A 27,643-nucleotide genomic window follows, 5' to 3' on the forward strand; every position below is an offset into this window, starting at 1 on the left:
ACCTTCAAAGTGTTCACATGGCTGTACAGAATTTTCAGAAATGAAGCCAGATCCCATCTTTTGCTTTTGTTTTGTTGAGTTTTTTTGTCTTGTGATGCATTTCAGGCTAAGTAGCAAGTTTTTCCAGGTGCAATGTAGTTATAGGTTTTCATTTTGATGGAACAAAGCATTCCCTCTACAAAGATTTAAGCAGTGTGTTTTCATGCATTGGCAGAATGGGATGCTGGAAGGAAGAGATGCAATTAGTGTAATCACCTGCATAACATGCACCGTATCTTTTAATGAAGTCAGTCCTGTTTAAAGTAATCCTCACCTCTGAGGTACTGCCGTTCAGAATTTAAACGAAGCAGTGCTGGAAAATCCATCTCAGGTCATTGTAAATTGTTTCCCAGAAATATCTTCCCCAGTTAAAAATATTTCAAAAGCTGTTTATTTCTATTAAGATCTTGTTTAATTTCAGCTTTCACTCACTGCATTGGCCTGAATTGAGGAGTCTGTTACAATAATTTAGTTCTTTTTAAATGATATCTGACATTCCCTTCATTTAAAATCTACACATCTATGATAACAACAGTAATTTTGTAACCCTCATGTAATGAAAGTCATAGAATGGTAAGGGTTGGAAGGGAGCTTAAAGATCATGAGGCTCCAAACCTCCTGCCATGAGCAGGGACATCTTCCACTAGACCAGGTTGCTCAGAGCTCCATCCAACCTGGCCTTCAACACTGCTAGGGAGGAGGCAGCCACAGCTTCTCTGGACAACCTGGGCCAGGGCCTCACCACCCTCATGGTGAAGAATTGCTTCCTAATGTCTAATCTAAGTCTGCCCTCTTTTAGTTTACAGCCATTCCCCCTTGTCCTATCACTACACACCCTTGTGAAAAGCCCCTCTCCATCCTTCCTGTCGGCCCCTTCAGATACTGGCAGTTGCTGTAAGGTTACCCCAGAGCCTTTTCTTCTCCAGGCTGAACAGCCCCAGCTCCCTCAGACTGTCCTCGGAGGAGAGGTGCTCCAGCCCTCTGATCATCTTCGTGGCCTCCTCTGGCCCTGCTCCAACACATCCATGTCCTTCCTGTGTTGGGGGCTTCAGAGCTGGATGCAGGACTCCAGGTGGGGTCTCACAAGAGCAGAGTAAAGGGGCAGAATCATCTCCCTTGCCCTGCTGGCCACGCTGCTGTTGATGCAACCCAGGGTACGGGTGGCTTTCTGGGGTGCAAGCGCACATTGCCGGCTCATGTTGAGCTTCTCATCCACCAGTACCCCCAAGTCCTCCTCAGGGCTGCTCTCGAGCCAATACTTTGCTCTCAAGTAATACTTTGTTAACAGATTCAAGTGCATACTTTTCCCATTGTTTCGTGAGAGGTTGATGTTGGATTGACAGACTTACTCTGAGGTCGTTCCATCTTTGAATTTTTAACAAAGGCACAAGGGGTTTTTTTGACCGTTCTGTAATGTCTTCAGTATTCCACATTTTAAGCAAAAATAAGGATAAATCAAAATTAGTCCAACAGTATAACAGATTAAAGAGAGAGAACAGATGTTAGGAGCTCTGCTCACTCTGTTTGCGTTGGATTTTTCCAAAATTGCATTTAGGTTTTGAGAGAAACATCTACTTTTAATAAAGTTATTTTCATTACAAATGTCATCTGCACTGTTAGAGCTTTGGATGTCATTTTTTATATTAGCAGTTGTATGTGTGTTCTGATTGTCTGTATTACTTATTTCCTTTTGAATAAAGGACTGTTATGAATAGGAAACACAGAGCTTTATTACCTTTAATTAAATTGATTCATCTGAGAATATAATGCTGATGTGATTCTTATGCTACATTGTATTTCAGTGTTTCTGGACTAACAAAACTACTGATTTTGCTAACTAAGCAAATCCTGCGATCACGCAGCTGGGGAAGATAAAAGTTTTTCGATATCAGCATGGATGGCTAGTTATGCATTGTGCTATATTTAAAACATCAGCATAAGGAAAGTAAGGATAAGTTTCAGTACTAAGGGATCGAGCAGTATTCAGTAATTTAGTTCTTATTCCTAAGATTTATTTCCATCATTACAAGTTTTTACTTTGTCCTTTTTTTGGATTAGTGGAACAATGGTGAATGATTATGGAATGGTACCTGTGGCTTCTGTCAGAATATGAGACCTATTCTGAACGGGTTTAGTGGGGACGGAGCAACTTTCTGTGACATCTTTAAAGAAAGAGCAGATTTAATGAACACAAGTTTAGATGATGAATTTCTCTAATAATTTTATGTATTTCTCAGAGGCAGTTGATCAACAGATTGACAAACGCAGATACCGGCAACAAGGCAATGTGTGCTTGTAAAAGTCAGTAGGAGTGTTCAGAAGGGCTATTAATGGCCCTTAATATTAATTGTCGAGGAAAATGTCAACTGTACTCCCACAGGGCTTTGTTTGAAAACAATCCTCTTTAATGTGTTAATTATGGAGTTGCAAAATGGAACAGCTCTGTCTCCATAGTATGGAAGTTTGTAGACTTTACAAGGGCAGGGGGACACTGTTGTCATCCGATATGTCACAGTGAAATTGTACAAGCTCTAGTTCAGATAACTAAAATATTCCGTTCAGTGCAGCAAAATAGTGTTACAGCTGTAGGAACAAGAGCAAAACCCTCTTAATTAAAATAATTGATAGTTAGGTGATTTAAAGCTTAATGAAGCAGAAAGACTTTTAGAGATGATACTAGCAGCATGTACTGAAACTTAGCAGGGAAATAGTCTTAAAAAGCCAACCGAACCAGAAAAGTCCCTAAAGCCCTAAAGCTTTGACTCTCCATAGGAAAAAATGTAAATTTTTGCATTTGAAGATAGCAATGGTTGATCTTGTGGAATGAAGAGTTCTCTTTCAGAGAAATGAAGAAAAGCTGCAGGGAAAAGGAGAGGTAAGGTTAATTGCAGCTTCCAAGTATGAGGAATTGTAAACGAAATACTTCCTGTGAAAGGAGGACCCTGACACGCAGGAGAAGCTTGCAAAGTCATGGTTAGAGCCAAGTTTAAGAACTGTTTTTGAAGAACTGTTGGAATGTGAGAGATAAATTCTTTGTTGCAAGGGGAGAAAAAGTGCATTTGTTTAAACCAGAGATGCTTAATACTTCTCTGCTCCTGTAAAAGGTAACCTGGTAATTACTAAGTTTAACACAGCGAATAAAAAATAACAAGACGGGAAGAGGGTTAATGGATTTAGTGGATAAAAGTGGATTTTTTTACTTTTTTTTTTCAGTTAGATGTGAGATTAATATTTGCCTTTAGAAGGAACAGAACTTGGAAAAAAATTTTAAAAAGTTACAGATTTATTACTAAAAAGGAGGGTCGTTTATGTATATTGATCATATCTACAGTAAACTAGGTACTTTATAAAGGTATTATTTTGCTAGAAGTAGAAATATGCAGTCATTTTGGGGTAAATATGATGGAAGGAGAATGCAGAGCATAGGATCTGCACCAATAACCTGATTTAAAATCATTGGCTTTTCCTGGGCTTGCGGTGTGACCCTCCGTGAACCAGCATCCCAGCAGCAGGGAGCTCAGAGGCTTTGATCAACTCTGTGAGCAGGCTTTTACTAGGAGGCACTGGGGAACTGTGTGAATACAGAGCGATTTGTGGAAAAATCTTCAGTTGTACGGACGTGACTTGGCCATCTTTTGCTGGGGCTTGGGCTCCCTTTTGGTATAGGTTCCTTAAAATCTTCAGTTTCACTGAGCATTTTAAGACACTCCCCTAACATGACTATAAAAGTTATTCAGTGGAAAAAAAAGCGTGTTCTTATGAGTAATGCAAGATAAATTATTTGAATATAGGAATTTTATGTATGGCTGTTTAAAACAGCTGTCGAGCGTCTTCATTGCTTACTCGGAGTAAATCACTTTTCACACCAAACAATTCTACTGCTAATATTTATTAGATCAAGCAAATGTGAATTCCCCTATTTTTCATCCTTCCTAGGGATATCCCCCTTTGAACCACCAGGTTACTCATGGAGGACGAACCATTAGATTTTTAGGTGTTTTTAGAAGTGGGTATCACACCTAACATCCCTGTAGAGTGAGGATCTTCTAATGTAGTAAACTTCACCTGAGAGTTGAATTCATAGTCCAGCTTCTTGTCCCAGAGTCCACAGATTGTCCTCAGATTCGTGTTATTGTTTCTCTAAACCTCCTTCTGAAATGGGCTCATTAGGGACTGGATGCAGCTTAAAGGTGTGCTGGGCCAAAGGGTATGAAGGTTTGCACAACCGCTGCTACATCGTGGTACCACATTCCTCAGGGCCGTCTCAGGCAATGCTGATGTGAGAGCCCAAACAGATAGATGCTAGATGTGTGAGCCTTTAAACTAGAATTATTTATCTAAGTGATATAGTAGATAAAAATATTTTGGACTTTGCATACAGCTAGGCTTTGCACACAATTTTGAAATTTATGATCGCTTTTTTTAGTTAAAGGAGAAGAAGCAGCAGGTCATGAGGGTGGGTTGAGGTGGAACCTTTCTGCTACTCTGACCCTTTATGCTGCAATTTGCACTTTCCCTGTGAGTTCTTCATGGCCTCTTTGATTTCTGAAGGCAATTTGCCCTCTCAGCTCAGTAAGGTGTTGGTGTAGGCAGTTGCCTCCAAGACTGAGCTGGTTAATTTGACGGAAAAGCACGAATGACTCAGCCATCGCCTTTTTATAGCTTTCCTGTTTCTGTGTCAGGGCACTCCATGGTCACCGTCCCACTGGCTTTGTTACCAAGGTAATCCTCCCCTTGTCAAGGCCTTTTTCTTTCTTACGTGATGGTTTATTGGCTAGAAGTCTGGGTTTGCATAATCGGCTGCTTCCGTTTAAGAACTTTATTTTGGTGAGGCCAGACCAGAGTCTCAACCCAACGTGGAGGTGGAGGGTTAGCAGAAGGAGAGTGAGCTGTGAATCCAAAAGGAAGCTGAGAGCTTAGAAAAGCTCAAATTAACAATTCTCTGCGTGGTTAAGCTTGGGAGTAGGGCCTAAGGGTTTATTTTGGCTTGTTTTTTCCTGCCTAAGTTTTAGGAAAGAAGAGTCACATTTATGAAATAAAATAAGCAAGTCTGTCAAACTTCTTCAGACGTGGAGATAGATATTCCTCCAAACCATCCTGGTGACGGGAACTGCCCATGTCAACTCTGATTCTTTCAGCCAGATCTGCTAAAGTCCGTCCTGGGCTGTCACTTACTAATGATCGGTGCTTCTATCTGTAGAAAGGGATGTTCTCTGTTCCCTTTTCTATTGCTCTTCTAGTTGTCATTGTTAGTCTCTACCCTCTTAACATTTTTCCTTTATTTCTCTTCTTTGCAATTGTTGTGCACTCATTCTTTGCACCCTTCTATCTCTACTTGAATTCTTGCATTAGTAGTGACAGAAAATGGGCAAAAGTATTGAGAATGGAGTTAGAAACCAGGCTGCCTTGATTATCGGAGCTCAGCACTTTGTGCTGCTCGGGTCGGGTCACAACGTACATCTGCATTGCTCAGTGCTGCAGATGGATGTAAGGTGACAGCAGAGTCTCGTCTATGTATACCCCAGGTATCACTACAGTCCTCTGCCAGGCGGATCGGCTGACAGGTGGGGTTCCAGGACTCTGTTCATTGCTGGGGTTTCTAATGTCTGAGCTAGCTTGTCCTGTGCTCCAGCCTACCCTGTACTCGTACTAGGTAATTCAGAGCCAGCTTGCGTGTCTCTAATGTTATGCTGTTATACTCGGCAGACATGCTCACGGAAAGAAGGTAACAGGAAAGGAGATCTTCTACTTGTGGCTACTACTCTTTTCTTCTATCTGTCATAATACACTTTTATATTTATATGAAAAATGTTCTGGGATGCCATTACCCTCTGCTCACACAGGTTATCTTCCTCGCAGGTGGTGCACAACCCAAGGCAGGTGTAAGCTGTGACGCAATTTACGTTTTCAATGATGTATTTAAAGCTCATTATTTGGGGAATATTTGATTAAATAGTCCCAAGACACTGTTAGCATCCTTTCCTTTATCCAGCTGAGCAGTCCTCATTCACCTATTCAGTCTAGGGATATTGTTGTAGAAATGGTAAGGAAGAAATATTTTATCTTTTTGTATACACATGCGTGGGCAGGTATCTTCTTTTTAGTCTTTTGTCATTTGAGATTGCTATTGTGACAGCAGCTGGAGAAATGTCAAGGAAAATGCACTAATTTGACTTTTTACTTATTTGGTGGGGTAGATTTTACTGCAAACGAAAAACTTTCTCATAGGTTTTTAATAAGACTTTTTTTTGTATGTATTCTTTTTTATAGTTGAAAAAAATTGTGCTGACACTTTTGTATTGAATTTTGAAGGATAGTTTTCCTTTTTCTTAGTAAAGGTAGAAACTGAGGCAGTATTCTGATTGAAACAACTGATCATCCAGGTTATCTTTTGTCACCTGTACCATTGCCACCTACTGAAATGAGTTTTCTTTTGTAGGGTTTGGACTATGTTACAGCTTTGCATATATTTTTGTATAATGAGGTGTATGTTTGAGTGCCCATGTTAATAGTGAGGAAAAGCGTGCTTATTACAAAGAAGGAAACTGTATACGACACATTTAAAAGTATCGTAACTCATAAATTATTGACTAGAATAATTTTCTACTTAAAATCTACTGTTGGAATACAGAGGCCAACTGGAGTAGCAGCTATCTTTGTATAAAAAAAAAAGAAACACGTTCTGAAAGATGATTGAACATTGTTTGCTGGAGAAATGAAAATAGCTCCCACATTAACCATGTTTACAGCAGCTAAAAACTGTCTCATAGTCTTCTAATGACACGTATGGGTGTTCTCAGCATTGCAAAATATGAAGCCTAATGATTTTTAGGAGAAGAGTGGAAACTGAGTAGTAGCGATTTTAGCACCCGCTAGACATTACGAGATAATTCTGCTGCAAAATGTTTGCAAATGAGAGGAGACTGAGGGCTGGTTTTATATATGATTTATAAATATATCGATTAGGGAGCTCTGATACGCCTCTTCTTGAACAAGTATTTTAAGCTGTCTGCTAGTAATACAGTGAAAATCTTTTGCAGACTGTGAATGAATTCTGTATTGACTTACTAGCCTGTTATTTTTGAGTGACAGGATTTAGTTAAGAAATTCTCCTGAATAAAGGAATGGAACTTATTTTGCATATGCTAGATAATGTTGCTAAGTACTGAACGTGTACCTTATTGAATGAAGCTTTATAGAGTGGAGTGTTATTCAAGGGCCAGTAGCTGAACTTCTTTTAATTTTCTTCACTGAATTGTTTTTTGTTTGGTCTTTTTTTTTTTTTTTTGAATTACTGAAATTGGCTTGTAAGTTAAACATGGCTTCTGGAGACAATAATTTTCAACATTTGGGATATTATACACAGAGGGTTTTATTTGGATCTCATGCAATGTACAAATGATATTATTCTTTTGTCATTCCCTGCTAGAGTTCTCATGGTGTTCTAGGTATATAGGGCTTAATTTTTTACTTTAGTTTTAAAATAAAGGGAAATACTTAAACCAGAATTATTTAAAATGAGCATTTTTTTCCTCAAATTTTTCTGTTGTCACCAAATACTTGCATCACTTTCCAGCTCTATAAGGTGCATTGTATGTCTCTCAGAACCTCACAGCTGGATTTTTCTGTATTTGGAATTTCAAAAATGATGCTAACTGTCTTGAAATGTTCAAGACAACCTGAAATTGCAAATAAAATGACATCAACTTGCTGTTGCATTTGTTTTAGGCCTTGTTTAAACTTCTAAGCATAAGACGGTCTGAAGAATTTTTTTTTTTTTTTTTTTTAAACATACTGCCATTTTTGGTGCAAAAATAAGAAATCCTGAATACTATGGGGAAGTTTTACTCAAAAAGCTGAACAGGCTTGTTGAATTTGTTGTGTTCTATCCACTGGTAGGTTGGCCTTGGCTGGCTGCCAGGTCCCTGCCGAGCTAATCTAAAAGACCTTCCCCCATCCTCACTTTTTTCCAAGTCTCAACTTCACTCCTTCACTCCTGACTCTTCTTCCTTGCCTCTCCTGCCTCGAGTGGCACGGGAGGACAGGGAATGGGGTATGGGGATTGTAGTCAGCTCGTAACACTTCATCTCTGCTGCTTCTTCCTCACATTTTTCCCCTGCTTCAGAGGGGGTGGTGTCCGTGGGCAGCAGTCCTTCAGGATAAACCTGCCTTCTGCATGTGCTCTCAGTGGGATGTAGTTCCTTCAGGACATAACTGTCTGCTGCGGTGTTGGGTCCTCCATGGCCTGCAGTAATATCTGCGTTGTTGTAGTCCTCTGTGGGCTGCAGGGAAATACCTGCTTCACCATGGTCTTCCCCACAGGCTGCAGGGGAATCTCGTCTCTGGCGCCTGGAGCACCTCCTCCTCCTTCTCTGACCTTGGGTTTGCGGGATTGTTTCTCACGCTTCCTTTACCTCACTCCTCACTCTGCCAGGGAGTGTTTTGTCCTTTCTTAAACATGTTTCCCCAGAGGTGTCACCAGCATCGCTGATGGGCTCAGCTGTGTCCTGTGGTGGGTCCATGCTGTGTCGAGCGTGGGACAGCCCCAGGTCTCTTCTCCCAGAGCGGACCCTGCAGACCCCACACTGCCAAAGCCTTGCTGTGGACACCCAATACAACATATATGCAGCATGATAGGGTCTCTGTTCTTAAGGGGTGTTGGAGAAGAAAGATTCTGAATATAAATGTCTAAGCACTCAGAGGATGTGGCAGCGGTGCACTTGGGAGTTAACAAGAGCAGAGGAACACTAGTGACATTATGGACAAATATTTCATATGTGAAGAAGCACAGAATATATGCTATCCTCTAAATAAATTATATGCAATATTTGGATATTACACCAATAATATTAATGGATGTTGTGCAATTTTGTCTGTCCTAGGGATTATGACTTCTGCAACGTCACCTATCATTTTGAAATGGGACCCCAAAAGTTTGGAAATCAGGACTCTCACAGTAGAGAGGCTACTGGAGCCCCTCGTTACCCAGGCAAGTATCTTAGATTTGTTTTGCTTCTTTCTTCAGCCTGATGCTATATTTACTCATTTTACATAATTATCTTAAGAATCATAGCTAATAAAAACTTGAACAGTTTTTGTTCATGATCTGTAGTGGAAAGCTCTGTTCAAACATGTTTAGAAGTTCTTGTTCTAAATAATTTATAGTCTCAAAGTACGGGCAGGAATATAGTAGCAACAATTATTTACTTCTGTTTGTCTTCTAAAAGTAGTTTAGAAATTCATGAGTCGGTTGAAGACTGAGCACATGCTCTTGGTTTGTTATTACAACATGGAAGACAGGTTCACGTTAAAAACAAACAAACCCAACCAACCACATCAAAGAAACTATTACAACCTGTTTCATTTCATGCTGTGATCGATGAGGAGTGTATGCTCAACCAGTTCCCTTTCAACTGAGTAAAACTTGCTAGCAGAAGCAAAAACGTTTGTCCGACGGTCTAGTAAGAGCAAGGTGAAAGTGATGCTAGGGAACATGTATAATGTGTGTATTGGTGGTATTCAGCTTTTAACCAGGTAGACCAGTTTCTTTATCGTCAGAGAACATCTTTGTCTATCTGTGCCTATCACGCTGCCTGTGTCTGTACGAATGTACGTGTGCCATGTGTGCACAGGAGTGGGAGCTGGGCAGCCCAGAGAAATACGGCAGCAGACAGCGAGCTTCTGTCACCGGCAGTGCGATCTGCTGAGTCCGTGGCCTGGTGCCTTTCTGTCCCTGAGCTGCTGTCAATAATGGGCAGCTGGTTATGCAATTTTATTCTAGTAAGCATCATGATGGGTTGCTCCATTATTTAAAATACACAAGTCATTTTTCTTCTAGGAATGATCATTATATTAAAAATGAATGCCAGCTAACCCCATCTGTCCATGCACCTGCTACTAACAATTTTCTCATAGATGTTGTGGATCTTGAGACCGGTCTACTGGGTCGCCTTCTGCATGTGAGGCCAGACTTGACGTTTTTGTTTTCAGAAGAAAACATAGATAAAATATAAATCCCTACTTCTTAAATTCCCCCAAAATAATGTCTCTGTATGGTTCCCACGCTCCTTACAATGAGCCACTTTCCAAAGAACTAGCACCTAGCCTTCTTTCTTTGTTTTTGAAAATAATTATGTTCTCTTTCTACAAATTATTGTGGACATGAAAGTTTCTAACAATGTATGCAACTTTACAGACTGAAAAGCAAAAAGATACATGTTTTGTTTCACATAGCCATTGGTAACATGGTAATTAACTGTCATTATAAACCTTGAGAATTTTGTTGTTGATATGGAAAACAGACTAAAACCCTGAATTCATTTTGCTACCAGCTGAAAGTGAGGTTAGGAGTTCTCTGTTATTCTGATCCTGCTGTTGGCATAGGAAGTGAAGCTGCTGTGAACCACGATCTGTTGTGAAAAGAGCAAATTACTGAGTCTTCTTTGAAGACTTCTTTTTTGAAATTACCCAATTTCCTTTCACTTTGTTTTAACTTCCAACATCTTGCTCAGTAAAGAGAACACATCAGCCAAAAATTGTAAAAGTACTGTTGTGGTTTCATAATCTCTGAAGTTGCTGGGGTTAACTTTTGGTTTAGCTAGATTGATGTTTGATAGCACGCCTCAAGAAACGTAAGTAGAGAAATTACAGGTTGAACTACAGGATATGTGTTTCTTCAGTGGTGTAAACTAAGGTGCCCAAGATCTTTACCTTTGTGTTTTGATGAGGAATATTGTATTTTTATTTTAGCTGTATGTAAAGCAGACTAGAGAAAACAAAGCGCAGTCAAGAGAGGGTAGAGAAATGCTGGACGATTGTTTTATTCAATTTTTATGAATATTTCCATTCTGATTTCTGAATTTCATAGCATTCTAGATAGTACAGACATATGAAAAAAAACCTTTTTGAACATGTAATGTAATTTCTTGTATTAGAGAAATAAGTAGTTCTGCTTGTTTTCCTCTACTTTGAATCCAATAAAGTATGTTTGACTAAAGCATGTTTTTGTGAGCTGTGCAAACATAATCACGAAAGCTTCAAGTGATGAGCAATGTGCTACCTTCAGATTGGGTTTATCTGTTGCGTTTTTAGCTCAAGTTATTCAGCTGCTCTTTCTGTTTCTCTCAGATAAGTTAACGATCATCCCAGTTTAAAGGTTTTTCTTTTTTATGCTTAAAATTGCATACACAGTCTGGTGAAGTCAAGAATAGGATCTCCTTTACCTCTGTTTGCGTTTAGATTGCCATCTGCCTGTGCAGTGACAACTTCCACAAGATACCATGTGCACATTCCACATGCAAATAGTTGAATCTCCTTAAAAATTTCAAAGCGCTTTCCTTCCTGAAGAGAGCATCTAATATGGAAGTTTATCTTGGCAAATAAATAAATACATAAATATTTAATCCCTGTTCAGTTTGAACTCTGAAGTCTACTGCAGATTGATAACAGCTGCTTAACGCAAAAATCAGAGATGTAAAGCTCTTCATAAGTCATTAAAAGTAGGTCACTGGATAGAAGAGAGAGATTTCATGGCCACAAAATGCAACACAACTGTGCTGCACAAGCTGCTGAGCAACCTGACCTGACTTTGAAGGCAGTCCTACTTGGGCCAGGAGTTTGGAGCAGACATTCTGAGGTCCTGTACAGCCAAAATTTGTCTGATTTCTGTGATTTCTAGCACCACCAAGACAAATCTGTGTTTTTGTTTGGCATTCACCTTGAACATTTAGAATATCGTCTTGTTATCCAAGCTGTGTATTACTTGGGAGAATGCTTAAAACAGTAGAAACTGTTGTACACAAGTGTTTAGGTTCCAAAGATACATATCAAGCCTTTTGTGTCTCTGTGTGTGCGTGTGGTGATTTAGGCTCTGAGCTCAGTGTATATATGGACACCTGAGTGACAGATGTTCAAATGGTGGCGCATCCACTGATTTTGACTGAAATTTTGGGTAATTGTACAGAAATGCGATGCGGATTTGAAAAAGAACACCTCCGTGTGACGGGAGAATGAGGCATTAAAAGAGAATTTTAGACAAGCTCATTAGTGTTCCAAATGAGAAAATATGGACAGCTACGAATTGATTTAGAAGAAATTATAAGGTTGTATGAGCCAGAGGGAGAGGAAAAAAAAAAAAAAAAAAAATCCATTAACTGATCATGAGAATGCATTAGAAATGACAGAAATGCATTTATTCTAGGAAGCCTTGAACTAGCAAACTAATTAAAACTTTCTCTGGCTGTCAGAGATGTAAGAGGATTACTGCTTGCTGGGGTACCCGTTTTCCCAGTGCTTGTTGCTATGCTGAAAGAGTAACAGATATGCCCTGCCAAATGTCTCTTATCACATTATTATTACTGAGATTTTGTAAGAACGTGTGACTGAAAAATTTATTAGAATTTCTGTTCTCAGCAATATTGAATTGAACAATTGAAATATGTTTCTTTTCTCTGGTTTCAATGTCACAATTAGCTAAAAGTAGAAGGTAATTGTATTTATTGCTAGTTTTGTTGTTTGAGGGTTTATAACAGTTAATCTTTTTTACTATAACTCTTACAATTTTTAATTCTATGAATTTTTTTATGAGGAAATGTATAACTAAAATACGTCCTGAAGGGATACAACCTCTTATTCTCACCTTCATGCATCACCAAAATGAATTACAATTCCATTTATCAGACTCTGGATAGTTTTACTGGGAAAAAAAGAATTACATTTTTAGGTAGGTCTTTACTACCATTACTGATATTTGATGCTTGTGGAGGTTTCCCGTAAGGACTTGGGATATTTTTTTTTGTTTCTGGTGGTTTTGCGTAATAATTAAATGCAAGTTATGTATCTTAAGGAGATGAAAAAAACCCCAACAAACACCCAACCATAAACCAGCAACGTTAATGCAGTTCTTTTCTGGAAAAACACCAAAAGTACTCATGTGAACACGTGGATGGAAAGATGAAGGAGTTGTGTATAATTTTTGAAGATTCGATTTGCTCTTTAGATGAGATTTAAGTTTTCTTGTGTCCACCTGTGATTCTTTTCGGTAGTTTTTCCTAGGTATTTTAAATAGCAGTGTGACTGTTTTACAAATGTGTCTTCATTCCCAGAACCACACAGCAGATGTGCTTTTTAGGATCTTTAAATTTTTGGGCTATTATGTATTATTTCAGAATTGTAATAATAACACAAAGAATAGTGAGTGTTCCCGTTTCAGATTTTTCATGACTGATTATGTTTTCTTTCAGTAGGACACATTTTTGTCCTTCTGGAGTTGCTGTGAAGAGACAATTCTGAATTGCACTGTATGTTTTGTGGTTTTCCACCAGTAAATTTAGGATGCCCATTACAGAAGCTTAGAATGAAACAGTAGGGTGTTGTAAGGCAGGCAAAAATTATTGGTTAATGATTTTGCAGTTTTTTGATATAGTATCACTCGGTGAAACAAAGCAACCTGTATCTATAAAATAAACAAATAATTAGATAAAATTCCAAATAGTTTTAATTAGAGCAATTTATTTAGAAAATCATGATAATTATGGCTGATGTTATACTTTGCGATTTCTTCTCATAGAATTTGTGCCTGATCCAATCTCTTGTGCAGTGTATTTGAAAAATGGACTGGTTTCCATGTTGCTATGAGAAACGTAAATATTTTCCCAACCATTCCAGTTAATCAGATATTATTTATATTCAGTGAACGTTGGTGTTATTGCATCTGAACCCTAGATCTGATATGCTAACTAATCTCCATACGAAATATAGTACGGATTCTGATTGTCAGGGAGCTGCATCTGAACCTCACCCATGCGTGTACCAGCAGAGGTTTTCTTTGGAGGGTTTGTGAGTGTGTTTGCATGTTTTAGTCAAATTTGAGAAAACCAGTAACAGGTAATGGAGCACTGCATGCCTTATACGTGTTCCTCTTGTGTTGGTAGTTGCATGGAATTTTTGAGCAATTTCTCTATTGGATAGCTGGATTCAGCTGAAGTCATCTTCAGCAGACCTAAGGGAAAATGAATTCTGAAGGCATATTGTTTGATCATTCCAGCTCAATTCACTCTAGAATAAAGTTAATACTGTTTTCATTTTCCTTACTTGAACAGGACTGCTTTCCCAGTTGTGAAGTTAGTTTCTGCTTAAGCACTGTTTCCATCAGAAAACTCCCGGATCTGTGCCGTTTCTGGGAGCGTGGGATCAGTCATCTCTGGCATTGGCTAATTAGGTGATGGCCATTTGTTTCAGGGAGTCAAAGTCAAAACCTATCAAAAAATTAATATGGAATTTTTATTTTCTGGTTAAAACTGAGCTTTAAACATTATTTATGTAGTTATTTTGTGGAATAGGAATAGAATCCACCTTACTTTTCTCCAATATTATACTATGTATCACTTAAATTAATTCCTGAACTAAAAACTAGCAGATGCCTATTTATTTCAGGGTGGGTTTTTTCATCCGTTAGATTCTGCAAGAAACATCTGCTACGTTCTGACCATCACTGTTTCTTCTTTGCCATCAGATTCAGTAACATCTGTGCCTCTCTGGAAACTCGGGATCTTCTCAGTACAGAGACTTTTTGTGCTGGCTAAGAGAATCTCTAACTAAATTTTATCCTTTCTATTTTTATTCTCCCTTGCTAGAAAACTATATCCTATTTATAGTATGTAGTGTCCTGTAAGGTCTGGACCTTGTCAGTCTATGCCTTCCAGTGATTATATTCACTGTTTAAAGGTGTTAATATATGTGCTTGTACTTCTGAGTTTATGTATATGCCTGTTAGCAGTTGCTGGGGGGAGAATGAAGATTCAGAGGGCTTTAGATCTCATCCGTTACTCCCATGTTCTGTTTTTATGAAATAATGGTTCTTAAACTCAGAGCAATGAAACCCAGTGGCTACTTTTTCTTCTCTCCTGCCACACAAGCCAAGAAGGAGACATGGTGAGAAAATTTGTTATTGTATCGTAGCTGGACATGCAAGTTCTCAGGACTGTCATAAGTTTGCAGTAAATGGTGACTGGAAAAGCTTACGGCTAAAATGGACCTAGTTTACTGAGTAATTCTTTGTGTTCTTAAATGTTAGACTTTCCACCTATTGAGAAACTATCCATCTTGTTCATCATTAATAAATTATTAGTGGATCAGGGTTACCAGAAAGGGGTTTTTGTTTACTTTGTGGTGTGGACGAAACTGTTTTCATCATAGTCTAAATTAAAACAACAACAAAAAAAAATATTACTTAGACTCTTCAGTCTAACAGGTAGTAATCATATGAAGTCGGTTTGCTGTGTATGGCATAAGTATGTCCAAGTGCAACAAGGAAGTTCTGAGAAGGAATTTGCTGGAGATCTTTACAAATACACTGAATAAGTAAAGTATCTGACTTGATGCAGTTGTGTAGATTGTGTCACGGCCTTGACTGTTATATGAGCAGAAGACAGGTGATCTTTCCTACTTGCAGAGCTGATGTCTTCTCACAAATTGAGATCCATCTGTATTCTTGAAGCTGGAGTCTCTTTTTGGGTCCAGCCTTCTGACATCTTCTCATCAAAGCCAAACCAAGAGAAGAGACACAGGTAATAAATATGGATCTAATGACAATAAGACTTAAACTCTTAAGAAGAGTTAAGACTCTTAAGAAGAGAAGGCTGCGAGGGGACCTTATAAATGCCTACAAATATCTGAAGGGTGGGTGTCAGGAGGATGGGGCCAAGCTCTTTTCAGTGGTGCCCAGTGACAGGACAAGGGGTAATGGGCACAAACTGAGGCACAGGAAGTTCCGTCTGAACATGAGGAGGAACTTCTTCTCTCTGAGGGTGACGGAGCACTGGAACAGGCTGCCCAGGGAGGTTGTGGAGTCTCCTTCTCTGGAGATATTCAAGACCCGCCTGGACAAGGTCCTGTGCAGCCTGCTGTAGGTGACCCTGCTTATGCGGGGGGGTTGGACTAGATGACCCACAGAGGTCCCTTCCAACCCCTACTATTCTGTGATTCTGTGATTCTGTAAACCATGTAGGAACACAGATTTGTGTAGACACTGTGCACTGTAATATAATCACGCAACCCCAAACCTCATGGCTTGCCTGGCAAGGATATGAGTTATCCTTGCAGAGAACCATAGTTTTAACATTGGGAGAGAGAATTGCTGTAAAGTTTTCCCAATCATGGCTGACTGAGTGTAATCATAATGGAGGTAGTGTCTTGGATGAGAAGAAATATAGTACATAAACGATATGAAAAGATAGATGGCTGAATGTCAAGCTAAAGTAAACATTGGGAAGCTTTGCTGGTATTCCCAGTTGTAGCTCCATGGCAAGAATGAATGAATTGCAGTAGAGAGATTGGAGCAGGGAGGAGCTGGATGGATGTTTCCTGTAAATGTAGGGCACTCATCAGGGAAGAATTAGTGCAAGCAATTGCATAGCTGAAGCTTGGGAAAGTCTTTGATACTGTCTTCATCCTCACTACGGTCTGGTATCCAGTGATAGGACGCGTGGGCATGATTCAAAGCTGCACCAGGGGAGGCTTAGACTGGACATTAGGAAGCATTTCTTTACCGAGAGGGTGGTCAAACCCTGGAACAGGCTTCCTGGAAAGGTGGTCAATGCCCCATACTTGTCAATGTTTAAGAGCTTTTGGGCAATATCCTTAGTAACATGCTTTAACTTTTGGTCAGCCCTGAAGTGGCCAGGCAGTTGGACTAGATGACCGTTGTAGGACCCTTCCACCTGAAATACTCTGTGCTATGCTATGCTATTCTACTGAAATAATACAGCCTGGAGTTTTGAGACTTGCCCAGCCATTTTTCTGACAGTATTCTTTTCTTGGGTATGGTCTTCTCGAAACTGGTTCAAGGAAGAGTTTTCAGAAAATGGTGTTCTTGCGTGGGATCTCCAAACTCTTAAGCAAGAAGATCAAACTAATATGAATAATTATTGTAATATCTTTATCCTGCACGTGTCCTTGAAGTTGTATAGCAAGATGCAGTGAAGTAGAGCTCAACCATTTTCTGTCCCCAAACATACAGCAGGTTCTTAACAATCCTGTGGATTTAATCAGGCTCATGGCTATAGAGCAGGAACATCTGAAGATTTTGAGGCAAAAGTGGCTTTGGTTGCATTTTTAGTTGTTTTTTTTTTTTCAGTTTGCTTGAAATGCAGTTATATGTTTTGTTTTTTCAGAATATCTTGTGAGCTACATGTCACTTCCAAAAATTCTCACAGTCAACAAATGTATTAGCGTATTTCAGTCTTTTTCATTTAAGTCAAAAAATGCTAATTAAAGCAGGGTAGGTGTATCAGCTTACGTTTAAAAAGATGATGACATTAGTTAATAGCTGGTGGCCTTGTTACAAAAGAAGTAATGGATTTTCATTTTGGCTGATAAGCAAATTCTTGTTGGTATCATAAACCTACACTGACTAAAAGTATTTGATGCATTTTTTCCAGTTATTGAAATAAAAGACTTTCTAATTATTGGAACAGATATAGCTGCTCATATAATAATTTGTATAACTATAATAGTTCTAACTCTAGGACATTTTTATAAGGTAACTGAGTGCACTAGCAGGTCTAGTTGGAGGCCTGTAGCTAGTGGAGTTCCCCAGGGGCCAGTACTGGGCCCAGTCTTGTTCAACTTATTCATCAGTGACCTGGATGAAGAGATAGAGCATACCTTCAGCGAGTTTGCTGATGACACAGAACTGGGGGGAGTGGTAGACACACTGGAAGGCTATGCTGCCATTCAGCGAGACCTGGACAGGCTGGAGAGTTGGGCGCAGAGGAACCTGAAGAAGTTCAACAAGAGCAAGTGCAGGGTCCTGCACCTGGGGAGGAACAACCCCATGCACCAGTACAGGCTGGGGCGGACCTGCTGGAGAGCACCTCTGTGCAGAGAGACCTGGGTGTCCTGGTAGATGACATGTTAATCACGAGCCAGCAGTGTGCCCTGGTTGCCAAGAAGGCTAATGGGATCCTGGGGTGCATCAAGAGGAGTGTGGCCAGCAGGTCGAGGGAGGTTCTCCTCCCCTCTACTCTGCGCTGGTGTACTGGAGTCCTGTGTCCAGTTCTGGGCTCCCCACTTCAAGAAAGATGAGGAACTGTTGGAGAGAGTCCACCGGAGGGGTTCAAAGATGATGAGGGGAATGGAGCATCTCTCCTACTAGGAAAGGCTGAGGGAGCTGGGCTTGTTTAACCTGGAGAAGAGAAGGTTGAGAGGGGACCTTAGAAATGCCTCTAAATATCGGCAAGGTGGGTGTCAGGAGGACGGGGCCAGACTCTTTTCAGTGGTGCCCAGCGACAGGACAAGGGGCAACGGGCACAAACTGAAGCAGAGGAAGTTCCATCTGAATGTGAGCAAGAACATCTTTACTTTCCAGACCCCTGGCCCAGGCTGCCCAGGGAGGTTGTGGATTCTCCTTCTCTGGAGATACTCAAAACCTGCGTGGACGTGGTCCTGTGCAGCCTGCTCTAGGTAACCCTGTTTTGACCTGGGTGTGGGACTAGATGATCCGCAGAAGTCCCTTCCAATCCTTGCCATTCTGTGATTTAGCAGGGGGTTAACTTGAAAAAAAGAAATGTTTTTAATAGTACCAAATGTGAATCAAATGTATTAAAAACAAATGAAGTCAGTTGCATGCTATATAAGCAGGGAGTTGGTATGGTTTGTTAAGCAGCAACTTCCAAATATCTGGTATGATGTCCCACTGAATGTGAGCTCATAGTAGCAAAAGATAATATGATCCTTAAGTGGATCAGCTGGTGGGTATAAAGTAAATTTAGTGAGGCAGTATTATTCTTATAACATAACATTAATGAGTTGATTATTGGAAAGATTCCCTATTCTCAAAAAAGAAGTTGACATATTGGAAGGAGATCAGAGAAGAATTATGTGAAGGATTCAAGTGTTGTCTTTTAATGGCAGACTAAAGACTTTGGATGCATTTCAGTTATATACAGGCTTATCAATAAAAAGAAATTGTCTTAAATTAGCTGCCAGTGTAGATTTTAAGACTGTTTCTGGTAGCACTTATGACGTGAATAATATTGTAGAATTAATTTAAACTAAAACATTGTGCCATTAAAATGATTTTCAGTAAGAATTCCGAAGTAAGTACTTACTAGAGTAGTAAGTTAAGAGGTATTACCATCTCAACCAATACATGTATGAGCAAAAAGTCTTATCGTAGTGTAGGGTTTTTTTGTCTTATAAAATCCTTTATCTGGAAACTGAAACTAGAAATAAATGAAAACTAGAAGTAAACTATCTGCTGGAATAGGTCTCCTAGAATGGTGGGCAACTTGGTGCTACCAGAAATTTTCATTAATAACTGGATATATTTTTGAAAGACATGCTTTAGGTCTACGAGGAGTTGTGAAACTGGGAGAAGAATTACTGGAAGAACAAAAACTGTGCGATAGTGGGACTTCTCACCTTATGAATCGAGGTGGAAGCAGGAGCAGGATGGCTTATTTTCTGTCATAGATGAGATTTGATAGGAAAATAGATACACAGCCAATGTGATTAAAGATGTATGCTTCTAATGACTTCAGAAGCAATTTGGATATTAAAGTTTGTAATCCATCTTTGCTTCCTCCTTGAGAGTGATGTAGAAATCTTATTTGCTTCTTATTTATCATCAACTTAATTTGCTGTGTGTCATCAAGCCATGAAAGTTAGAAAGGCTACAAAATAAGCCTGATTACAAAAAGAATACACTAATTACAAGATTTTCCTTTGAGGTGTTAATTAACCTAATTATTATAGATCCAAGTTCTGAAAAGCAATGGCAGTTTTTATTCCATTTCCCTTCAGTACATATTCCTGAAGATTAACTGATTTATTTGCAGTTCAAAGAATTTGGGGTATGGATACATGGATAACTTTTTTCCCTTTCCTGTGTTAATTTCTTTGGAATATTGATTCTGTTGGGTGTGCTATTTTTAATGGATCCAAATACATTTTGTAGTGATCTTTAAATGTTTTAGAAAATACAGTAGTATGGAACTAAAGAGATATGAGCTTTTGGTGTATTTTAAACAAGATTTCCAGCCAGAGATATTTAGAAATGTATTGCGGTTTTGCCTTAAGTGCACGGTCTAAATTACCATATTTAGTTTCCTGTTCGGTAAATTAATTTTTAGTATCTCTTCCCACAACCTCAGAAGTGGCTGGTGTTCTTGAATATTATGTGTCTGAGCAGCAAATGCTGGGATTGGGAAGAAGTACCCACTTCTGCTTGTCTCTTTCAATAGGATGATACTTTCCGCTTGATATATTGAAGTTTCTTTCTGATTTAGTGTATTTCTGTGTACTACTACAGTCATTCAGTATTCATCGATGAGACTTCTTAAACCTTTTACTACTGTATAATGGGGTTATTAAGCACATGTAACTCATGCTTAGCGTATTCAACACAGATGTGTTCAACATTGTGCAGATGACCTTTGCAGAATACACAAGCAATATTGCTCTGCTGAGTAGAAATTTTCCTTTTTATAGAGTCTCCTCTTTAGAATGTCTCTTGTAAATCCTGAATGAAGTCAGTAATAGAATTTTCATTTTCATATTTCTGTTGAGTCAGTGTGGCGCAAAGGAACTAGTTGCTCAAATTTTCATTCTTGGCTGATAGCTAGCTCATAAATAAAAGGGTATTTAGCAAAAAAGCGTAATTGTAACAATGTAGCCATGACACCTTATTTTATGTGAGTATTTTTTTAGGAATTAATTTAAAAGATAAAAATAGATGGAATTGTTTTAATCTGAGAAATATAGCGCAATTTTAGCTTAAGAAACTGTTAGCATGGAAGAGGATAAACCAAACATTAAACCTCACATGCTAGAAGTTACTACAGACACGTCTCTTCGCATTGCACTCAGTCTGCTCTCCTTTCCAAACCACCTCCCGCAGCACTGGGGTTTGTTCTGCGCGGCTTAGCAGCGTGCTGGGCCGTGTCCCTTGCTCCGGGCTGCGCCTGGCATGGGGGGTGCAGGAGCGGAAGAGCAGGGGCAGAGCTCGACGCCGTGCCCAAGCCCGGTCGGTGCTTCCTGCTCACCCGTTGCTCGTTGGTGCAACCCCTTGCTCTGTCATCCAGCCAGGGTCTCTTGGTTGTTGACCTGCGATCTTACACAGCGTTCAGGTAACCTGGCTGCTTTGACTGCTTCTCTTCTCCTGTATTGTGTGATGCAACACATGAAGATGTTTCCACCTTTTGCCCCACCTTGAAAACTCTTGACAACATAAGGCATGTTCACCCTGTGTTTTAACTTTCTGTCTGTTTGCTTTTACCCCCTTTATCCTGCCTGTCAGCACGTATTTGGGATGGAAGGGGTGGGGAACGGATAAGTCCTTGACTCTGTGTTCATGACAGACCTGGTCACATACTTTCCCTGACTTAGTAGGGAACACTTAATGCACCAAGTCCAGATCTGTTGTAATTCCCTTCTCAAAGCAACAACCAGACTGGGAGTCAGTCAACCTTTCAAAGTTAGTTCATGATCCTTGGGGCATTCAACAGGATACTGACCTTTCAAATTGTGAAATCACAAGCTAGCCCTGGGCTTGCGAGCATCATATTGTTAGACATGTGCACATTCCTGTTCTAGAACCTTATCAGCTTGTACAAACGGTTAAGCTGTTAAGTTTTCAGAGAAGGATTTGGGAGGAATGAGATTTGCAACAGGAATTAATTTTCCTGATTCATTTCATTTTGCTTTATAATGATGAAAACGTATTGCATCTGCTTATGCTAATAGTAACTTCTTTTATTAGAAGGTATTCATATAGAAGAATAATGAAGCTAGTGTACTGAACAGCTACTGAATATTGAGTTGTTTCTAGAGGATACGTATTAACCTATTCATTTTTTCCCAGCAAATTACACATATCTGCACTCTGTAATGCAGAATGATTAAGCTTTTACTACTATGCTTGAAATACTTTAATTGCCAAGTGGTTTTTTACTTTTCTGAAAAAGGGATTGGCTCAAAATACTTGAGGAAAATGAATGCATGAGGCACTACATACATGTATATATACACACAAACATATATATATTGATCTTAGAGGTCTTTTCCAACCTTAATGAATCTGTGTTTCTATATATATGGACTAGATTGCCCAGAGAGGTGGTCGATGCCCCATGCCTGGAAATGTTCAAGGTCAGGTTGGATGGGGCTCTGAGCAACCTGGTTGAGTTGAAGATGTCCCTGCTCATTGCAGGGGGGGTGGACCAGATGACCTTTAAAGATTCATTCTAACCTGAATGATTCTATGATACATGTGTGTATGTGTGTATATATATAGTTTATTTTTTTCCTTCCTGTCTTCTACTCAGACCATATTCTTTTAATCTGCTTCCTTCATGTGTTTTACCACGGAAGAGATCTTTGGAAGCCTCCAAGAACCTGTAATATTTAAATTTTTTTCTTTTTAAACTGAAGAACTCAGTGCTTTCACATATGTGAAATATGATACTGTTGACTGTTGGAATGTGATGAATTAAAGAAGTTTGTGGTAGTATTTTTTTTCCTTTATAGAAAAGGAAATGGGCTTTATTTGAGAAGTTCCTGTCTGACATAACTAAAGTATTTGTTAGATTAACTGAAAACATGCAGGTATATTCTTGGTGTAGTACTGACTATGATCGGTTAGTTCATTTTATAATGTGGTCCATGCCCTGTGAAATAAACTTTTCTTTATGAGCCACTTATGTGAAGAATAAGTTCACTGTGAAACAGATATCTTTATTTGGAAGTTTCTGAGTTTGCCAGCATTCTATCTTGTTCAAGACATGTCTGGCTACATCATTTATTTCCAAGCAGAAATGAATGCCCCTTTACAGACATGCCTTCTCATCCAGACCATATTTTTAATTGCATTATTGCAAGTATCAAGAATTCAGGAAAGATAATTGAATTGTGTGTGTTTGGACACAGAAGAAGAAAGTCCAGGCTGTGAGCTACATCCACCTGCTTCCCCATGGGGCACACCTATCTGGAGACAGAAGTTTCTACTTCCTTGCTAGCTTGCTTGGACAAGTAAGGAGGAGTTAGGAATGTTACTTTCTAGTTTCACATGTTGGTTGGTATCTCTCTGCTAGAGGCTTTTGGTCTCTTTGCTAGGGACTTTCCTGTGTTGCTGGCTTGGTTGCCCATGTGAAGTTTTCGCGAGTTCATCACATGCAGTAAAACTAGGTAGAAAGCTGCAGTGCCATATCATGGAAAGTGAGAAGCTGGTCTTCTGTTTTCACTCAAGGTAAAATTTAGGAGCCTCAGCACTTTATCAAATATACTTTATCGTCATTCCTCAGCCATGGTTAGTTTGGACCATTATGAAACTGAAAAGGCCAGACCTGGCTCTGAAGTATGCATACCTGTTAACATGGCAGGCCACATATTTTTGTTATTAAGACACCCTGTTAACACAAAAATTATAAATTCTTTGGACAGAATGATTGAAATTGTATGTATTCCCATTAGTGCCTGTCAACTTTGTTGATAGATACATACCAGTAGCATAATATACAGAAAGGACTGATAGAGCTCAAAGCTATTTCTTTTTCTCTCTCAAAGGGCATATTGTGGGTGCTTCATTTCTTAATTTGTTTTGAATATTGTGTAGGAAGTAGTGGGAGGTTTTTGTTAAAGGAAAAGGTGGGGTGGGTACTTGGACACCAACAAAACTGCAGCGGTTCTGCTGGTCTTAGGGTCTTTAGTCTCCTATAAAAATTAACTTTCATTCTTGCAGTAGATGAACTGCAAGAGTGGAAATTATTATTGCAGTCATCATCCTAGAGCTTTTGCATGTGTTTTAAATTTTACTGAACAAAAGTTACTAAGCTCTTTGAAACTGAAGACTGAAATTTTGAGCTCAATATAGTAGTCACTGCACAATATTTTATACATCTTTAATGAGAGCTTAGTAATGAATAATTCTTCACACCTCTCAGCCTTTTTCATTGAACTAAAAATGTTCAAGAGTAAAATTGGTATAATCAAGTTACACAGTTGCGTTCTCTTTTCAAGTGATTGGCCCTGCAGTTTTCTCTTTTGACTTAGGAGAGGATCTTCAATTAATGTGAGGGATTTTGCCTTTTCTGGTTGTGGTTTTTGTGTGGGGTTGGTTTTTTTTGTTTTTTTTTTTGTTTGTTTGGTTTTAGTTTTATTCCTGCTTTTCTTAGTTTTGTGACTGTTTTGTTTTTACAACCCAGCAATAGCCCTTTCGGCTGGATAACCCAGCAAGGACATTAAGCTTCCATAGATCACTTGTTTTACATCTATCATGGACATGAGCTAGGAAGCCCAGAGTATCAGTTTGTACTGAGCAGTTTGAGTTTTGTGTATAATCAAATAGTTAGAATGGTGTATTTTTACACGTAATACTGTCAGCAGAGAATTTCCGAAACACTTATGTCAGAAACTAAGTCAGAATAAATTAAGACACTTATATGATGCTTCCCTGTTCATTAACAGCGATGCTCCTAATGTTGATTTGCTTTGAAGCGGGATGCATCCTTCAGACTTCTGCTGTCTGCAGCCTTTCCTCCAAGCCTTCTGAAAAGCAAGGGAAGAAAAACTGACATTTTTCTCTCTGCGGAAGCAGATATAAGCCACCACCGACTGTGAGGAGAGCTACGATAGGATCTCCTGATGTCTTTGTCAGTGATCTTGTGAGCTGATGCCCACGGAAGTCCTATGAAGTAGCCAATAAATTGGTGCTTAACTTGTTTGGAAATGGGATCACTACTCCTGTGAGGAATCAAAGTGCAAGTTGCTATGAGTGGCATGACCCTGAGTGCTGGTCGAGAGCTTTTTCTTCTTGAGCATCTAAAAATCATCAGCTGAGGAAGGTGCATACTAATGCACTGTTCCCATGTAGATGTTAATCCATTAATTCCTAATTCAGTACGGTCCCTCTGCTACTTGAGACCGAGGACTAAAATGACTGCAGCACTTAATACTTTTATCTGGAGTACTGTTCTCTGGCGCTCTACATTTTGTGCCTGTTCTAAAGTCTTGCATGGTGTTGAGTGACTTAGTAGTAGGTACGTACCACAGTCACATCCAATTGAGTTTATGGACTTAGCCGATATGAAGCAATATCAGGAGAGGCCACTAGAATAGCCAGTGGTCACACCCACAATATGTTTTTTGAGCATCTTCAGAAAAACAATCAAACCTTTTAATTTTTTGGTAGTATTTTCTTAAATCTCAATTCTGAAGAAGTGTTTGACTTGCTAAAATGTTTTAAAAAATGCAAAAACCTTGGTGCTTCTCAGGAGTCTGTTCTGATACGGAAGAAGTCGTTCTGTGGAGAGTTTTTCTCCATCCCCTATTAGAATTGGGTACAACTGCAGATTTTCTATGAAGGACAAAGCCTTGGCCTGAAATTATTATCTGCTACTGCTTCTGCTGACCTACAACTTGTGGCTTCCACTGGACTTGATACCAAATATTTAGCTGTGATGGGGAAGCCAACAGATCTTCGAGTTTATATAATGTACTGTTCTCGCCTCCTTGTCCTCCTGGCCTCCTCTCCAATCCTTTGCTTTTGCCAGTTGCTCAGGTTTGTCCTCAGACACTGTTCTGTTCCAAAATACCAATAAAACTTATGAATTGCATGTCAAAGCAGTGTAATTAAATACTTTTGAGCTGGAAAGAAAACTAATGAAAAGATTTAAGCTCTCATTCTTTATGGAGTGAAAATTTAGTAAAGAGAAGCCGTTTTAGAACTTTGGAGGTGATGGTTTTAGAAGTTTCACTTCATTTTTAATCTTCCTGTAGTAGTATTATGCAGGATGGTCTTACTGCTCCCATTTGACAGGACCATTTCTGTCTACTCCTTCAAATATTTTCCATGGCCAAAAAATTTCTAGTTATTACTTCATCAGTCTATGTCCTGTGATAATTTATTCTCTTTTTTCTTCCTCCCTGTTCTTCCTGGTTACAGTATCAGAGTACTTTATATTCTTTTAAAATCACTGCATTAAAAAACTCACTGCTCCTTTTAACCCAGAAATTCTTTTGTCTTCAGGCCACACTCTGTGGCGGTGCATTTGTTGCTTTGCCAAACTCTTAGCAGCTCCTTGCTTTTACAGTGGGTGCATCAGTAGTTCCTTAAGGCTCCCATGGTAACACCTGGTTGCTAGTTACTGCTTTACTTTTTGCTCTGACACAGCTTTTGAGCTAGTGTGTTTTCATTACAGAAAAGGGCAGGAGTCAGCAGGGCTGCATTTTTTGTTTTAGAATTTCCTGTTTTAGAGAAAATTAATTTAGGTTAATGGGCTGTTGCGTCTGGATTCATCAGCTGGTTATATATTCAGTTTCATAAGTCTCATTTAAAGAATTCTCATTCATTCATTGGAAAATCAGTCATGTTACAAACGTTCTGTGTACTTGGCAGTCTGAACTGCAAATTTAATTACAAATTTTTCATTGAACTGCTGGCAAATACTTAGGTGAATTATTCTTTTTATGAGTCAACTCAGTTGCAGAGAGTCAGGTGCTCTTCTAACGTGTATGACTGACCTATGTGGCCATGAGAAAGCTGAGGTTCCAAAGGCCACATATTAAGAAGATATATATTTGAACATAATATATCCTTTTTTTATGATATCTGTTTTCTCTGTCACACTACCCAATACTGTACAGAACATTGTCTTAGTTGATTTCCTCATCAGTAGTCACTGTAAGCTTATATGATGTATACTTTGAGGTTACGTGGTTTGCTATGTCGGTATGTGATACTGTCTTTCTGCGCTCCCTAGATGAGATGATGTATTTGTCATTGCAGTACCTGAACACTCTGTAAGAAGCTTCTTTAGCCAGAAAATGAATATGTGTAATCAACATCTGATTTCACTGAAGTCCAACAGGGGAAGCTTGTGTTGGTTTCCTGCATTTCCATTTATGTAGGTTGGAACTATCAAAAAGCTAATTGTTTCATCAAAATATTCCTTATGCTGGATTTATGAAGTTCCACTTTCGTCCACTGAGAGTGTGTGGGCAACTTGATATTCATAAAGCCTTTATTAACATTCATAAATACATTTCATACTACTGCAGAACTCGTTTTTACTTTTTATGAGATTTTTATCATGTTGCTTGTCCTTGTAAATTTATTTACTGTGGTCTCGATTTAGTAAATCTCATACAAGATACTGAAGAACGCTACATAAATAACAACATCAGAGACTTTTTTATTGAGTTTTATTCTTGTTTGACACCTTTTCTGATTAAGAAACAATCTATATATTTCAAATGTTTCTGTGACTTAGTAGGGATCTAGGTTTAATATATTCTGAGTTTAGTTAAGATTCTGGCTTGATATAACATGCATATATGAAAAAATACTAGAATTTTACATTGCTTTTTCTGTATCGATCAAGTCAATGTGTTCTGTTGACCGTATTGATCATTTGTCATTTACCACCTTAGCCCTGAATGTTCAATCACTTTTATGACAAGAGTAACACATTGCTCAAATATTTCTCCTTTCAGAGGAGGCCTTTTACAGGTCATCTTTTGTCATCAACCCTCCCAAACAAATCAATGAAACGAAAAAAAAAAAAAAAGGAGAAAAAAAAGAAAAAGAAAACAGTTTACTTGATTGTTT

At 39.0% G+C, this 27,643-nt stretch overlaps 1 protein-coding gene across 3 annotated transcripts in view; it reads left to right on the forward strand.

Moving 5' to 3' along the window:
- Window positions 1-27,643, forward strand: part of CTNNA2 (catenin alpha 2) — a 536,393-nt gene that overhangs the window by 56,425 nt on the left and 452,325 nt on the right. For all 3 annotated transcript variants that reach the window (XM_009934739.2, XM_075420290.1, XM_009934738.2), the window contains one exon: window positions 8,922-9,028. In XM_009934739.2, coding sequence (XP_009933041.1) covers window positions 8,927-9,028 — 102 coding nt within the window. In that variant the 5' untranslated portion in view covers window positions 8,922-8,926. Of the gene's footprint in view, window positions 1-8,921; window positions 9,029-27,643 lie in introns of those variants that run through there.

This window comes from Opisthocomus hoazin, chromosome 5, assembly GCF_030867145.1.
Source record: "Opisthocomus hoazin isolate bOpiHoa1 chromosome 5, bOpiHoa1.hap1, whole genome shotgun sequence".
NCBI lineage: Eukaryota > Metazoa > Chordata > Aves > Opisthocomiformes > Opisthocomidae > Opisthocomus > Opisthocomus hoazin.